General features: G+C 35.4%; 2 protein-coding genes across 2 annotated transcripts in view; one reads left to right on the forward strand and one right to left on the reverse strand.

Annotated features, from left to right (window-relative positions):
- LOC129263573 (MAM and LDL-receptor class A domain-containing protein 2-like) overlaps nucleotides 1-7,252 on the reverse strand; it is a 156,310-nt gene extending 149,058 nt beyond the window's left edge. The window contains exons 1-2 of the mRNA XM_064100623.1: nucleotides 6,516-7,252; nucleotides 328-578 (exon numbers count right to left, since the gene is read on the reverse strand). Coding sequence (XP_063956693.1) covers nucleotides 328-578; nucleotides 6,516-6,732 — 468 coding nt within the window. The 5' untranslated portion in view covers nucleotides 6,733-7,252. The remainder of the gene's footprint in view (nucleotides 1-327; nucleotides 579-6,515) is intronic.
- A 7,064-nt stretch (nucleotides 7,253-14,316) lies between these two features.
- Nucleotides 14,317-16,707, forward strand: part of LOC129263568 (angiopoietin-1 receptor-like) — a 28,224-nt gene continuing 25,833 nt past the window's right edge. Inside the window, exon 1 of the mRNA XM_064100688.1 lies at nucleotides 14,317-14,569. Within this exon, the coding sequence (XP_063956758.1) occupies nucleotides 14,518-14,569 (52 nt within the window). The 5' untranslated portion in view covers nucleotides 14,317-14,517. The remainder of the gene's footprint in view (nucleotides 14,570-16,707) is intronic.

Below are 16,707 nucleotides of genomic sequence, written 5' to 3' on the forward strand. Positions count from 1 at the left end.
GAATTATATACAGTAACTTGAAGATGTTGATTATTATTAAAAACTTGATTTAGGCAAATTTTATCATCGGAACTATTCTATTGATCAGTTACATTGACAAAACGACATGTGTGTACTGACTTATCAACGGTGTTATTATTCACTTAAAAAAAAAGATATGTTTAGCAAAAGCAAAAGCTAATACGCCAATACAGAAATGACCAGGTACTGTCTGCTCTCGGGAGTTAATAACAGCACCGAGTGCCTGTGGCAAAGGCTAAATAAGGATCATCTTTCTGGCCATCTTGAATTTGTAAATTGAAAATTGGTGAAATAACGATATTTTACCTGGGTAACTGAAGCGGACGATTCTAACCAGACATTTGCCTGCAGCCACATATTACCTTGGTTACCCGTCTTCTTCCAGCGTTCATTATTAACAGGATTGTATACCGTCAATGTTCCTATGTAGCTGCCAAGCATGTGGTACCAAAACGTCACGCAAGCACCATCCACTCCCAGCGGAGGAATAGATGGAGACGTCAGGGTCGCCGTTGCTCCGTAGTCCATATCACCGGTTTCAGTGTAAATATAATATCCTATATTGAGGTTTTCAAATAGGAAAGAATAAACATATCAAATAAGCTCTCTTCATTCTCTAATATTTTCCTAAATGATAATGATAGTAATAATTATAGTAATAGCATTAATAATGACGCTAATAGTAATAGTAATAAAAATAATATTAATAATGATTGAATTCATGAGTAGCGCATTTCAGAGCTGAGACCAAATGACCCGAATTCACAAAGGTGGTTTTGAGAACCCACGGTTGAATCTATGGTTTAAGGACGTTCCACAGTTATGTTTGTGCGCATTATGATCTGCGCATATTTTACACTCTGCGCGCTGACGTCACAATGGATGAACATGTGATTAATTAGCTGTGGGTATGAGCTGATTTTTCTCATCATCTGCACTCTAACTGCAGATCCGATAGGTTATTTTATGAAGCTAAAAAAATTGAATTATTCCATGGACCATTTAAAAAATATCTCTACAATTTCAAAATACTTTACTCTGCAGTGCTGCCAAGAATCACGAATACTAGCCCGAGTTTGAATAAATGGTATAGAGTGGTTTTTATTTTTTATTCACATAGGTACAAAGCATTTAGCGCATTTTTGGTGTTTTAAAAAGCACACTTGCTCTAATAAAGATGACATGGATTTCACTTTAACTGTGGAACGTCCTTAAGCAGATTTCCTGTATAAATTACGCTTAATTTAGCGCGTATCGGGCGCGTGTGTAAGAAATGTCCAATGCAGATTGCGCCAAATTGATGCCTGTTACCATTTTAGATACGCTATTTTATTCATGAGTCCACTCTTCAAACGGTGGACTAATGAATAAAATAGCGTATCTAACCATGGTAACAGGCATCAATTTGGCGCACTGTGACAAAAGCGCGCATTAGCATTGGACGTTTCTTACACGCGCGCCCGATACGCGCTAAATTAAGCGTAATTTATACATGAAATCTGCATAAACCATGGATTCAAGCGTGGGTTTTTAAAACCACCTTTGTGAATTCGGGCCAATAGGACAAGCCAACCCAAAACCAACAACAAGTCGCTAGGGAGAGTTCTATGTTAATAGCTACAATGGGCGATTCCATACCTGTCGTACGGGACATTTCGACAACAATTTATAGTCTCTTAGCTAAATGCTTGAGCAATAAAAAAAATATTTGCTTTGCCTATTTTAAAGTGATAGTTGGCAGTCATGTGAAAAAAATGATTACCTACACAAAAAGGTTTGATCATGGGTGAAGTAAGGGTAAAAATGTTGTGTGTCGTACAGGGGAGCGTTTCATGAAAGGATTTTATCCGACAAGCCCCGTTTTATCCTAAAGTTACCATAGCAACAGTACCTCTCAGCCAATCAGAATCGGGGAAAGTTGTCAGATCTGACAACTTGTCGGTCATAAATGTTGTGTGTCGTACGGGACTCGGAAATGTGCAGTACGACAGCAAAACATTTTTACCGCTACTTCACCCATGCATGGACAACATTTTTTTGTTCGTTGTCATTTTTTCGTTATAAGACTACCCAGTGGTACTTTATTATTAGGATGGGGGGTCGGGTGTCCGGACACTTTATATTTTTGAAGCCTTCTTTTTTGTCTTAAGATTACACTAAAAATATGAATTCAATAGTTGTAATCATCCTCTATTTTGTTCTCTATAATATTTTGTAACATTTTGTACTAAAAATTGATGTAACTTCGCTTGTAATTTTTTCCAAATGACTTTCTAAAATTGATCGTCCGGACACACAACAACTGGGTATACCACACAAACAAATTAAGTTCCTCGTTTATTTGGACTGTAGGATGAAACATGCTGCGAAGATGGCTGATTATTCTAGCATGGAATCGCCAAAATAGTAACGCGGTCTTCAAAAAGCCAAAAATAGACAACTACATGTAGCTTCTTTACAAGAGTATTCAATTTTATTCATAATGTGAAAAAAAATGAGCTGTAAAATCGAATAAAAACACCCTTTTTTATCATTGGAAGGTCTTGCTGAATTTCATCTGCACTTCATTAAGCGATTCATTGTTGGGGTGTTTGTTCGTCAATTTTGAAAGGTTATAATATAACTGTGAATTGTTTAATAGCTCAGGAAATGTTTTTTTAAAGATCAATATAAATCTTAATATCGGATATTTTAAAATATAGAAACAAAGATCAATCAATATAACACTTAATCAGACAACGGCATTAATTTTATATGATCAATCTACAAAAAAACAGGCACAGGTAAAGGTAAGTTGGGATAATTTACCTGCCAAAGGGTCCTAAACCTTTCTTGTTATATTCATTTTGCCATTGAACCTTTATACAAAATATTTGCATTATTATATCACCTGATCGGTTTGAATAAACTTATATCCCTTATCACTTATAAGAGGTGAGACTAAGTTTTTCGGCCCCTGAGTGCATGTCAGTAGAGATAAACTGTTGCCTAACTTTATGTTATAGCCTCACGTGAACACTGCATGGATCAAGTAAAATGAAATTGTGAGTCTTATCGACATGGCAGTTTTATACTCACAAACCACATGAGTCGAAAAAAACCCAACATGATTCATGATTACGGTGATAGAATTATTGAATTATTGAAAAAAAAAGGAATCTAAAGTAGGTAGAAATCCTAACAAAAATCTGTACACAAAGTGAATCTAATGACGATTTGTATATGATTTCTTATCCAATATCCATAGTGAAGTAATGCAGTGACGTAATGAGCCAAACGCTTTGAGGGGGCAGGCTCTGGCTGTTTGGCGGATGGAGTAACGGAAAACCCTTAAAACACACAAACAACGAACTTTTGGGGAAACAATTTCCATGAATATTCATAAACAAAAACCCTTTTCATTTTCTCTGTTTTTTGTTTTTTATTGTTTTTTGTTTGTGAGCATTTTGGGTGGCTACCCCCCCCCCCTCCCCCTCCAATCGGACCGCAAGTGAAGTATGCCTCGTGTGATCTTAACGCGGGTGAAATTTTGAACGCGCTTTAATCATTTTTCAAAATAGGAGAGTTTAAACAGGAATATAGATAGTATTTGAAAAAGAGATAACACAAATATGCGGGTTTTTTTTACATGACAAAGTCACCTTGATTTTAATCTTAATTTTGGTGTTTGTTAACGCTCTGAAAAAGAATATGGACAATATATAATCATTATTATTTATTAATTTTAACATGATTAAGGCGTCTAAATTACTTCTTCCTGACTTTGAACATACATGTACAATGCCTTGTCAGCTTTACCAAATAACACAAAATTATAAAACGTTAACCGTTCCCATTATTTGTGATCTGATAACATTTTATCATTTTGGTTCTGAAGTCAGTTATAAGACGGAAGACTAGTCCCAAGTCGCTGCTTTTTCCATCATGACCAATTTTCCTCTGATCTAATGATGAACAAAATTACTCTAACAAATATCTACGTTTGTATTATTTTGTTTAAAAACGATTTAAAGATTGATGTAACACCTTTCATTTATTATTCATTCTTTATAATTGACTTTTTTTCTTATATAAGAAGTGATAAGGGAATGATATTTCTCTTCATTTTTTAATTGCTATACCAATTTGTGTTATAAATAATTTCGTTTGGCAAATTTCCCAAAGTGAATGCCACTATTCCAATTCACAATTATATTACTTGGACATTTGTGCCCTAACACGGTTATTGATTTGAAAAAAAATTAATTAAACATGTATTTATTGGTTGAATTTACCGACTTCGAAATTAATTTTGATCACAAAACAGTAGGGTTAATATAGAATCTCTCCTCAAGCATGAAAGAGGCTGAAAATGTCAGGGTATAATCGTTAATGTAGCTTTTTATTTTTTATATTGGATTATTACTGACCTTTTTATTAAAAAATAAAAATAAATGAAAGCATTATCCAGAAAGGGCGCTATTACATGTATGTCAGTATTAAATTCAAACATCTGAAATAATGTGTGATTAGGTTTATATTTTATTTTATTGTTTTCTTCTGTATTCATATCATTCGTATCATACATTTTTAAATAAACATAAATAAAAACAACAACTCTTTTTGGCATGAATCATAGAACACAAAATGGGATAAAACATATCATTCAAAACAAGTATGATCTACATATCATTAATGGTGATATATAAATGCTATTATGATTTTTGTTTTACATTAAAATGACGGAAATATTCCCGAATATATTTTTCCGCTAAATTGACATTGAAATTTATTTGTTGCATCCTCGACGAAAAACTGATCAACCAAACCAATTCCCCCTCCCTGCATGCGGAAACGGAAGAGCCTCCACTTCTCCATCGGGTGTATTCTCACGACGTTACACTCTAAAAAGATATTGGGTAAAATGTTCAATGAGGTTAGTGATGTGTCCAACCAACATAGGACATTTCTTTTGGGCATTTTTATCTATCTAGTGTAATGAAAGCGTTGCCAATTCTAAAGTAATTGCTGCTTATTTTTTAACCTTAAAATATTTTTCTCGCATTGGGTAAAATACTGCCCCAAATTGGTTGGACACATAATTACCCTCGTGCTGGTTAAATTCTTGCGGAGTAGGGTTAACAAAGTAACGCCTGTTTGGAAAAGAGAAGGAGGTAAGACAATAGTCGTCTACCTTGCAGACAAGACGCTTTGGATGTCATAGACTACCTGTGTGTGCCCTACTGACTGAATTCTAACGTAGGGTTTACCTTTATCGGGCATATTACAAAGGAGTTAAGAACATAATAAATTGTCAAATGCCCGTCATGACAAAGAGACAAGAAAGACGTCATTCTTCAAAATTGGTAAATGAAAACCACAGTTCGGTCTTTGATTCTACCTGTAAACAAACGATACACTTCAATTTTTCCATCAAATTTGAAACAACGAAGAAACTGCCGTTCCAGTTGACCGATTTTCGAGAAAGTTTTCTCAATTGATCTTTGTCATTTGACGGACATTTAATAAAAAAATATTTTGTTCTTGAATCATCCGTACATCGCTCGGTGAAAATTCTCTATTTATGTTATGTAACTTAAAGACCCTGACCGGTGTAAAAACAATCATATATCAAAATAAAGGTAATGATTCATACAATACGAATATACCAAAAATATTACATATATCTCCTTCCAATAGTTAAAAATATTAAATAAAAATCAAAGAAACTGCTCCTCCAAAGTACGCTTCGATTGAGCACCCCCACGTCGCCTGGAAATGATGACGTCACGTTGTGTCAGGAGGTTGTGATTCCATAGGTTTGTGTACAAAAGCATTGGGTATTTTCTTCCATTTCCATGTTATGAATCCATTTTTTTTTTCGTTTTCAGATGAAAATGGCACTCAAAATTATTCACTGTTCAAATTGTTGTAAACCTACAACTATTCACTACCTTTTTTGTGATTTCTTTGTTTGGCTCTTATTGGGCCTAAATTGCTATGTCAGGAAAAGTTGTTATACATAATCTAAATGCAGATAGAATTGAAATCTGCGCCAAATTAGCAGGAAATAAAATATGGCAAAAACTAGTTAAAAACTGCAGATTTCATAAATTCAAGCTTGTGGGTAAAAATATATGTGATATCCCTCTGTGATAGAAGTGAAGAGAATGAAATGCGTTATCTGGAAAGCAAAAAAAATCACCCAGTTTTTCTGTGTACAAACCTATGGAATCACGACGCTTCTTACACAACGTGACGTCACGGTCTCGAGGCAGGTGAAAAGCACAATAAAGCCTATTTTCTAAGCGGGGTTCGAAACCCGATAATTGGAATATTCTTAAGCAAAATACTCAGCTTGGAAGCGGTGAAAATGCATAAAGCATACCTTGGTGTATTCAGTAGCTTATAAGCTTTCGATTGGTATATAATTTATCAATTTCATTTTCGGGTCCGGTCTGGATCTTTAAAATCCCTCATACAGCATCCGAAGGTTCTTATCTCTATTATCATACCTTTGCCTGATGTATGGTCGGATGATGGGCCAGTATCTGGAGTAGGCGTTGGTCCTGAGAGCCTGGTCCATTGGATATCACCTGCTGGATCCACAACCCAACCACAGAAGCTCGCCTCGAAGTCACAGTCAAAGTCCGGTACGCTGCTATCGGCTTTGATCATGGACAACGAGAAGGCCAGATAGATGAGACAACGGATCGTCGAAGGCATCTTCATCGTGCCATTACACAATTTTACTCGAATAGTTGGATGTAAGACTTGCTAAACACTACCCTCTTTTGAGGTCCAAGGAACCTCTGTAAAATTATTGCACCGTTACACAAAATAAGGTTATATGTATGTATTAATTTACATTGATGGTGTGTTGGCTGAATCCATCGAATATAGAGCTCCTTAAGTGAGCAAATTTTTGTCTCCAAGGATCATTATTTCCTTTAACTTCCAAACAAAATCAGCGTTACTTTGCTTATAAAGAAGATAAGACCATATACGTTTCCTTTAAGATTTGTCCAATTTGTCACGAAGAAAATATTATTTGAATAACATTGTAGTGATAGATATTTTCGTAAGACGGAGAGAGGATCGCACTCATCACATGCAACATTCTTGCGTGAAAATCCCGATTCAGCGAACACATAAACCTGTCTTCAGTATTACTAAAACTATAATAAGAGCAATGGAAATTACTGAGGACAAAAGTTTAGTTTTAATCAGAGACCATTATCAAGTAAATGGCAAGGTACACCTTCGTACAAGGAGGAGCAGAGTTTGGTAATTGGGATAATTATGGAAAACAATTTTCAAAGATAATAATGCAAATACAGCAAAGGTCAAAGATCGCGTCTTGTACATGCATAAGTTTGCTAAATAGGTAGATAATTACGATGATACAGGCCAAAATGATAAAGAAATGGGTTTAAAGATTGGCTTGCATAAATATGACGATGGTGGTTATCAATCTCTAAGAGTATTATGAATAAAAAATATGAGCAAAGTTTAGGTCTTATACAAATACAATCAGAGTTCACCAACAGACGAGCAAATCTGCTGAGAACGATTTAAATGGCATTTTGTGTTAAACAATACTTGTTCATCTTTTAATGTTTATAGCGCCATGTTTTGTGATAATGGGCTCATCGTATTAATAATATTCACGGGCGTTGGAAGATTTATTGATCTTCCTCTCGCCCCCTGAAATATCAAAAATAAAAAAAAAACTTTATACTATTTGAAATTCACTGTTTCAATTCACTTTTCCTTTGCATAATCTGCACTGTTATGTAACAAAATATCTATGGCTAATGTATTCATAGTGCAGTGGTACTTTAATTCTTGTTATTTTATCATTCTTGAATTTTACAGATGTTTCATATAAATATTTATATTCATAATCATAATGATACACTCGCAGACTTAGGCCTACACCTTTTCATGAATAAAGATGATTGATATTATTTGGGCTCCAGATAAGGATAGAAAATAACGAACTATCGAAATATCCGAACCTTCGGAATAACGAACCTTCGGAATATCCGAACCTTCGGAATAACGAAGCTTCGGAATCGCGAATGTATGCGGGAAATATATATGACATCCAATAGGTGGATTCAGATTCTCGTTTGTTGGAGGGACTGTACCGTATGGTCGGAGATCGTTTCAACTAGAAAGCATACTTTGTAATGATAATAGTACCACTTGTTTTCCAAGGGTAGCAACTTCATCTGAAAGCTGTTCTTCCAGAAGGCCCTGCATACAATAACAGGCTATTATTACCCTACTATATTCTACATGCTGGTGCCTAAAAAGAAGACAGAAGTGTCATCTTTTAGAAAGTCTTCGGTATGACTCGGCCTTGGATCGAACCAACGACTTCACGTTCATGAGGCGTGTATTCTACCACTGAACCATCAATGACAAGGTGTTCATGAGGTCGTTTATCAGAAGATGATAAGGTAATGGGTTCAATGATCTACTAACGTGTCAAAATCAGTCTTACTCCCAAGGTAAAAAAAATGCTGTCTAAGTTACCTAATTATTGATGAAGAAATCATAGGTATTAACTGCATTTTCTAGAGTAAACGCAAACAAAAAGCTCCCCCACAAGAGTATTAAATAGCGCCTAAATCATTTCATTTTCAAAATCAATATATAATGAATACTTCTCCCCTCGTTTCGAGCTTTCGTTATTTTACTCAGTGACATTCGCACTTTTTTATGATTACGAAAACTGTTTAAAAGTCGCAAATTTAAGTTTTAATAGCAATCAGGTAAAAAAAAAAACCAATCGCTAATAATAAAACTAAATCAATTTTGGAAATTTAAGCTTTATTTTGAAGCAGCAGTGATGTGATATTTTCTAATAAAATAAAATGATATATAGCAGACATTGCATCCCTTATCAAGATGTGATTTTCTTTTTGAAATTCTGGTACTGTCGTTCGCCAAGTGACCTTTCTTATCCTTCAAAGGCGTCAGTTATATACCAAATAAATAAGGGTGTCTTTTCACGTGCAGGACATTTCTTTTTCGTATCTGTGATTTAAGTTATGATACACTTTTTCAACTATTACCTGGAATGGGCATTTCGGACGTACATGTAAAAAATACAAACATATTTTGTCTGTCTAATGATACATAATACGTCATAATGGCCAAGGCAGGATACCCGGTGTATGAATTTGGACAATCATGCTAAAAAATCACCTCCTTGATCATGTTGATTTTATTTCCTGGTTTTATTCCAATTAGCACGACTCAGGGAAATATGAGGCTATTTTGGCAATCCATGTGGTATCTCCCTAAAACTCAATCAATATTATGTAGGGGGAGGGGGATGAATCGTTCATTTGAAATGTCTCTCTGGTATACACTTCATATGATATGTAGCAAGGGGAGTAAACATGGTCTGTTTTAGGCACATATGACCTTAAAGGTCAAGTCCACCCCAGTAAAATATTGATTTGAATAAATAGAGAAAAATCAAACTAGCAAAACTTGAAAACTTCATCAAAATTGGATGTAAAATAAGAAAGTTATGGTATTTTAAAGTTTCGCTTATTTTTCACAAAACAGTGATATGCACAACTCTGTGACATGCAAATGAGTCAGTCGATGATGTCCATCACTCACCATTTCTTTTGTTTTTTATTGTTTGAATTATACAATATTTCATTTTTTAGAGATTTGACCATAGGGACCGACTTGACTGAATCGTATAGTATTAAACAATGATAATTCCTCATGTTCAGGGGGGAATTGATCACCCTTTCACTTGACATTGAGGAGAAAATTAGAATATTTCATATAATAAAATACAAAAGAAATAGTGAGTGGGTGACGTCATCAGTCTCCTCATTTGCATACCAACAAGGATTGTGCATATAACTGTTTTGTGAAATTAAGCGAAACTTTAAAATGTCATAACTTTCTTATTTTACATCCGATTTTGATGAATTTTTTAGTGATATGCTTGTTGGATTTTTATATTTTTATTCCAATCATTTTTTTGTTGGGGTGGACTTGTCCTTTAAATAGCCAACGCGGCGGATGGATGTAACTCAATACGTATTATTTTAAACAATGGCAATACAACAAAGTCAGTGATTTTAGATAAAATGTTTGAATGGCAAATAAGGAGACATTGGATAGTTCTTGAACTGAGTTAAGAAAATAATGTGTGTTTTTTGTTTTTTGTTTAATGCCGTATTGTTTACACGTATTCAATCATCCGTGTGTTCGTGAATGTTAATATTGAGAATAAAGCAGTTCGGTTTTAAATTCAAGATTTAAAATGTCCTGGACATCGCTTTCTAAAAGTCTGATTTCTTGTGTGACAATGTTTTCCAGGAGGGCACTGTTCAACTCATTGATGCTGATACGATTGTGCCAAGGTAAATTTGTATCTCTGTAACTAGCTGCGATTCTCTCAGTACATCTGAATGCATTGTATATATTTTGAGCATATTTCTATTGTATTACTAGTTCGGACGAAATGATAAGACCTCTACTTATACTGCAAGAATAGTGTTAGTTTTTCGTTGCAGTACTTTACTCTGATTTCCCAGAATGAACGCGATAAAAACAACGTTGGAAAACGGGAGGTGTTACAGTCAATCGCAGCCCCACTAGTGCGACGTTTAGATGGTTCAATGAGTTGGAATATGAAAGTCCTACTATCTTTTAACATGTGCCATATAGCAGAAAGCCTCACCTACATGTACATGTAGCTAACAGTATCAATCTGATGCAAGAACATATGCCAATCTGCTTTATATTTACAAGAAATGTAACCTCCCCACCGCCCATCACCAATGGGGAACATTGAAATGTTCTGGTATTGGAATTCAGATATGGAGGAGTTTCAAATGGTAGCGACCCCCCTCACCCCGGAAATGATAATTTCAAGTTTTGAATGATTAGGCAGAATATGTTTTTTCTAACATGAAAAGTATCCTATAGTTTTGTGCAAGGGGTCAGCTTGATGAATTAGGAAAATCTGCAATGTATTATACAAATAATCAATATGTCGTAAATTAAGGGTTGATAAGAAAACCAGAGCCTTCAGTAATATGTTAAGCGGGTAAAAATAAACCCCAATCCAGCATGCATTACACCAGAGTCACCACCTAAATCATATACTGCAACCAGGAAAAAAAGTTGTAGCGTATGGATTTCTCAAGTAATAGACTTATCATGGAATCGGGGGCCCCGTTTCCCAAGTAGTTACTACTATAGCAATGCTGCCAATTATGGTAAAAAAACCAATGGAAATCTTGATTGTGATCGACCGCTGAGCCATGTCACCGTGGTAAACTTGGCCCGGAAACTTGGTGCATGTAGTTGCCATAATAACAAAGTTAGAACAAATACCCCAAAACAACACGCCAGGGAAATAACAGGCATTTAAGGAGGTCGATGGCCCGTCATGGCCAGTCAAATATATTGCTGTACACATGCGTGAACAAAAAACGAGTTTAAAGGGGCGTTTTTAAGTTTTGGACGCGGGCCGCGCGTGCACTCGTTAAGGGTAACAAAGAACACCGATTTTTTTGGAAAGGTGGTTTTGAGAAACTGGTCAAATGGTCAATCGCGGTGTCAAACGCATTAAGGGTATGTTTTTTTTCAAAACTTTTTTTTTATAGACTAGCCAAACGTGTTTAGGGTATGTTTTTTTCCCTGGGCCTTTTTTCTCCTCGTTTCTGAAGTGTTCGGGTTCTTCCCGACTGAAACGTTAACTGCACTGGGGGGGGGGGGGGGGGGGGGGGGGGCATGCAATACCATATATATAGTTTTGTCTATTTAAGCTTACTGTTAGCAAGTAGACGAAACTTGTTTAGGGGCAAAATGTGTAAATGAAGCCCGTGAAAAACTTGTTTAAGGGGTTATTTTGCACACAGAGAAGAACTCGTTTAGGGAATGTTTAGAAACGCATGTGTACAGCAATACATTTGACTGCCCCCCCCTCTCCTCCTGGGGTCGATGGTCAATTCAGAGATCTTGACGTTACTCGGTAGAGAAGAGCAGAACCAGAAGAAATAAATAGTCCTACCTCCATGAACTACTTCTTCCTCCATTAATAAAAGTGTTCGAGGAAATGCTTATTTCCTGGTTTGGAACCAGGAACTGGGGCCCGTTTCATGATACTTGTTATGATATCAAATTCGAAACAACATTTAAAAGCTACTGAAGTCATTCAATTTAATTGGCTGATGGTAAGGTTGTCGCAGAAATTACGCATTTGGTTATTATAACAAGTATTTATGAAACGAGACCGAGACTGAAGGTCTTTGCTATAACTAAAACAATATTTACCCATGAGATTTTGTTTTCAACAATCATGAACATTAACGTGTTTTCGGGTAACCTTTCGATTGGAAGGCCGCAAGTTGTGGAAACATATAGATAGATAGATAAACTTTATTTTCACACGGTAAAAAACCCAAACAGATACATAGTCTGATTTGCACTGGGGCCGTGCCATGAATAAAATGTACAAAGTAAAAGGCACCCAATCTTAGTATACATGAATAATACATAAACCATAATAATCGTAATTATAACCAGGTGATAATACAAAGACGGTAAGTTTATACAAATAATTACGAATTGTAATCAAATGACAAATTGGTAATATACAGAATACCTTCAATATGAATGCATAGTACAGAAAATATAACATTATTATAGGGTGAAATATTACTCAGATACATAGTTATAAATGGATTAATTTGAATTATTGATGAAAAAAACTATATCTAACAACACTGCACACTCACCCTTACACACAAACAGATACACACCACACACCCTTTCATACACCCGTCATCATTAGGTCTCATCCCTTTGATTTAACGCATACAGGTATAACGGGGAAAAAAAAGACATACCCTCCCCCATCAACATATCCCTTTGTGATTCATTTCCTTGAATTAGCTAATGCCCTTTTGAAACTGGTAGTGGTATTAGATTGTTGCATTTGGATTGGTAGTGAGTTCCAGCATTGAGCCCCCCTGAACGTAAAAGTTTTCTTACCAGATTCGGTTTTTGCTTGGGGGATATTTAAAGTTAGTGGACCTGACCGTGTATTATATGTATGCCTATAAAATGAAAATCTTTCAATTAAATATGTCGGTGCCTGTCCTGTCATTATTTTAAACATAATTATAGCAATGTTGTCTCTTCTGTTTTCTTGTAGCGTTACCCATTTTAATTTATTTAAATTTTCTTTGGAAGATGAATACCATGGATATCGATTAATTATTCGGGCAGCCCTATTTTGTAGCTTTTGAATAATTTTCTGATTAATCAACCCGCAGGTACCCCATACAGCATCGCAATAGTTAAAATGTGACATTATCAGGTCCTTTTCGTCGACGAAGTTCTTTATAGACTTTAACATGAATAAACCACCATTTACTTTCTTCTGAACAATATCAATATGGTTTTGCCATGTTAAATTAGAATCAAGGATAACACCTAAATATTTGCATTCATCTACCTTACGCAATGGAGTATTATCAATATGTATCTGAAACATAGCATTTTTAATTTTACAGAGCCTTTGTTTGGTACCTAGTACAATGTACTCGGTTTTATCGATGTTTAAATGTAGTTTATTTTTAATCAGCCATTTTCTTATGGTTTCTAGATCTTCATTAATCTTAAAACATATTTCAGTGGGGCTTTTGCCTGAGCAATAAATCATTGTATCATCTGCATACAAGCTAACTTTACAATGTTTCAAAATGGACGGTAGATCATTAACAAATATGATAAAAAGTAGGGGTCCCAATATTGACCCCTGGGGAATACCACCCAGGATAAGGCGAGTTTGAGATATATGGCCACTGACTCTTGTAACCTGCCTTCTTCCTTTTAAATAATTCGTGAGCCAGTTTATTGACACTCCATCCAGACCATACTGACATAGTTTATCGATTAACAATTCGTGACTTACAGTATCAAACGCTTTGCGCAGATCAAGCATTACAGCACATACAACATTCCCGTTATCAAATTCATTAAACCAATCATCGGTGATTGAAAGCAGTGTTGTCATGGTTGAATGAAGGGGCCTGATTGGGAAGCATTCAAGAGATGATGAGAATTAAAGTAATTGTACAACTATTCTTTCTAAGATTTTTGATAAGATCGGTAAAATAGAAATCGGTCTAATATTATTAAGTTCATTAGAGCCTCCTTTGCGTAATGCAGTCACGATGGCATTTTTCCACATTTCAGGAACTTCACCGAATATAAATACATGTTCATGATGCGGATATACATGTAGTGCATTTTCCCAAAGCGAAATAGAAAGTCAAGTATTATACTTCCTGTAATTTCCCCGCTTGATAGACAGTAATCATAAATAGGCTGATTTTCTTTTAGACATGCTATAAGACTATATGCCCAGAGAATATCGGTTTCTAAACAGTTCGTGCTGCTACTGGTCGGATCCCTTACCGTGCTTACGATTTGAAGAATTTGGTGACTGGTTTTAAAATGAATTTCAATAGGTTGGTTGTTATTGCCTTTCTGCTGAATTTATATGAAGGTAAAATATTGCTTCTTTTTACCGATGTACCACATATATTCATTCCGCTCTATTCTTTATAAATCAAATGGCGATCATTCGGATTCGGGTGAAATATTGATTAACATGGCCATGATCTAAGCATCTTGTATTTGTCGGTTGACTCTGGAAATGTATTTTACCCATAATCATGAACATAAATGTGAGTTGTGGTAATTTTTTTCAACTTGGTTTGGACGAGATCTAATCAAATAAACACCCGAGTTTTGTGTAGGTATGAATGCAATGCAATATACATATATATATATATATATATATATATATATATATATATATATATATATATATATAACGTTGGGGCTAAAAGCTTACTTACACCCATGGAATTCAGTGAAATTTGTTCACTTGCCAAACATCGAAACATTTACTATATCTACAGAAATATATATACAACAATGACAAATTTGTTATCTATTGAAAGAGCGTAATAAGCTCTTTCATATGGTTTGAATGCCGTTGGGATCAAAGTATATTTCAGGTGGAATTTTCTTTGAAGAAAAACGGTAATATTCGTGCCAAATGTATTCTTTTGTTTGTTATTATATTTTCAAACATCATTTCATAGAAATGTATAAATGTCTAATGCATGATTTATATTACATTTTCTATCATTAGTCACCGCTGAACAAAAAAGTGCAATCTAAAATGTTTGTGTTAAGAAGTAACTAGCACAAATATGAAATGTTTTTGTCAAGATTTTATTTTTGATTTGTCTAAAATATGAAGATTTCGGGGGAGAAAATGACACCTAAATATATTTCAGCTCCTGGTGACAAATCAATGTGATGAAGGGGCATGACATACTCATTTGTTTGATATGAAATTCGTCATGATAGCACAAATATTTCATAAGATACAGTAAATTTTATGATGTTTGGCAAGTGTCAACTTTTCTTTGAATGACCTGGGTGTATGTAAACTTCTGGCCTCTACTGTATGTATATATATTCCCGATTTCCGGCAGAGACATTTTTTTCGGCATCACCAATTTTTACAAAGGGTAGAAAGCTCTGGGGAACCTTGATTTAAGCTACGCCTACCATTGTTCTTTTCATCCATTTCTTTCACGAAATATTTGAATAAAAGGGTTGCCAAAGCTGTTGTACATGAATAATTTCACACATTTTTATACTTTCTCCCATACGTGTACTGTATCAATAGCTTTGAACCAGCTTAGGCATGGCGGCTTGTCATTGTTCAAAAACCAACCTACACCCGACAAAGGAAATTACAATTGGTATAGTGTAGAAAATCTGTCTATCTGACGGTCAATCGGATCGGGGTCGCCCTAGCCACTAACCCGTCTCTGTGGTCTAGTGGTTAAGGCACCGGCGTTCAAAGCTGGGGGCCCGGGTTCGATTCCCGGCAGAGACATTTCTTCGGCATCACCAATTTTTCCAAATGGTAAATAGCTCTTGGGAACCTTGATTTAAGCTACGCCTACCATTGTTCTCTTCATCCATTTCTTTCACAAAATATTTAAATTAAATGGTTGCCAAAGCTGTTGTACATGTATAATTTCACACATTTTTATACTTTCTCCCATACGTGTACTGTATCAAAGCAATAGCTTTTAACCAGCTGAGGCGTGGCGGCTTGTCATTGTTCAAAAACCAACCTACACCCGACAAAGGAAATTACAATTGGCATATAGTGTCGAAAATCTGTCTATCTGACGGTCAATCGGATCGGGGTCACCCTAGCCACTAACCCGTCTCTGTGGTCTAGTGGTAAAGGCACCGGCGTTCAAAGCTGGGGGCCCGGGTTCGATTCCCGGCAGAGACATTTTTTCGGGGTAAATAGCGTTGGGAACCTTGCTTTAAGCTACGCCTACCATTGTTCTCTTCATCCATTTCTTTCACAAAATATTTTAATAAAAGGGTTGCCAAAGCTGTTGTACATGTATAATTTCACACACACACACACACACACACATATATATATATATATATAGATATATGTATATATATATATATATATATATATACAGTGCGTCCCAAAAAAAACTATACACTTTTGAAATGGCTGCCAAACAAAAAATATAGCACTTTGGGGAAAATAACTTATAGATATGAAAAGCCAATAAAGTCAACTTTCAA

The sequence above is a fragment of the Lytechinus pictus genome, chromosome 6 (genome assembly GCF_037042905.1).
Source record: "Lytechinus pictus isolate F3 Inbred chromosome 6, Lp3.0, whole genome shotgun sequence".
Taxonomy (NCBI): Eukaryota; Metazoa; Echinodermata; class Echinoidea; order Temnopleuroida; family Toxopneustidae; genus Lytechinus; species Lytechinus pictus.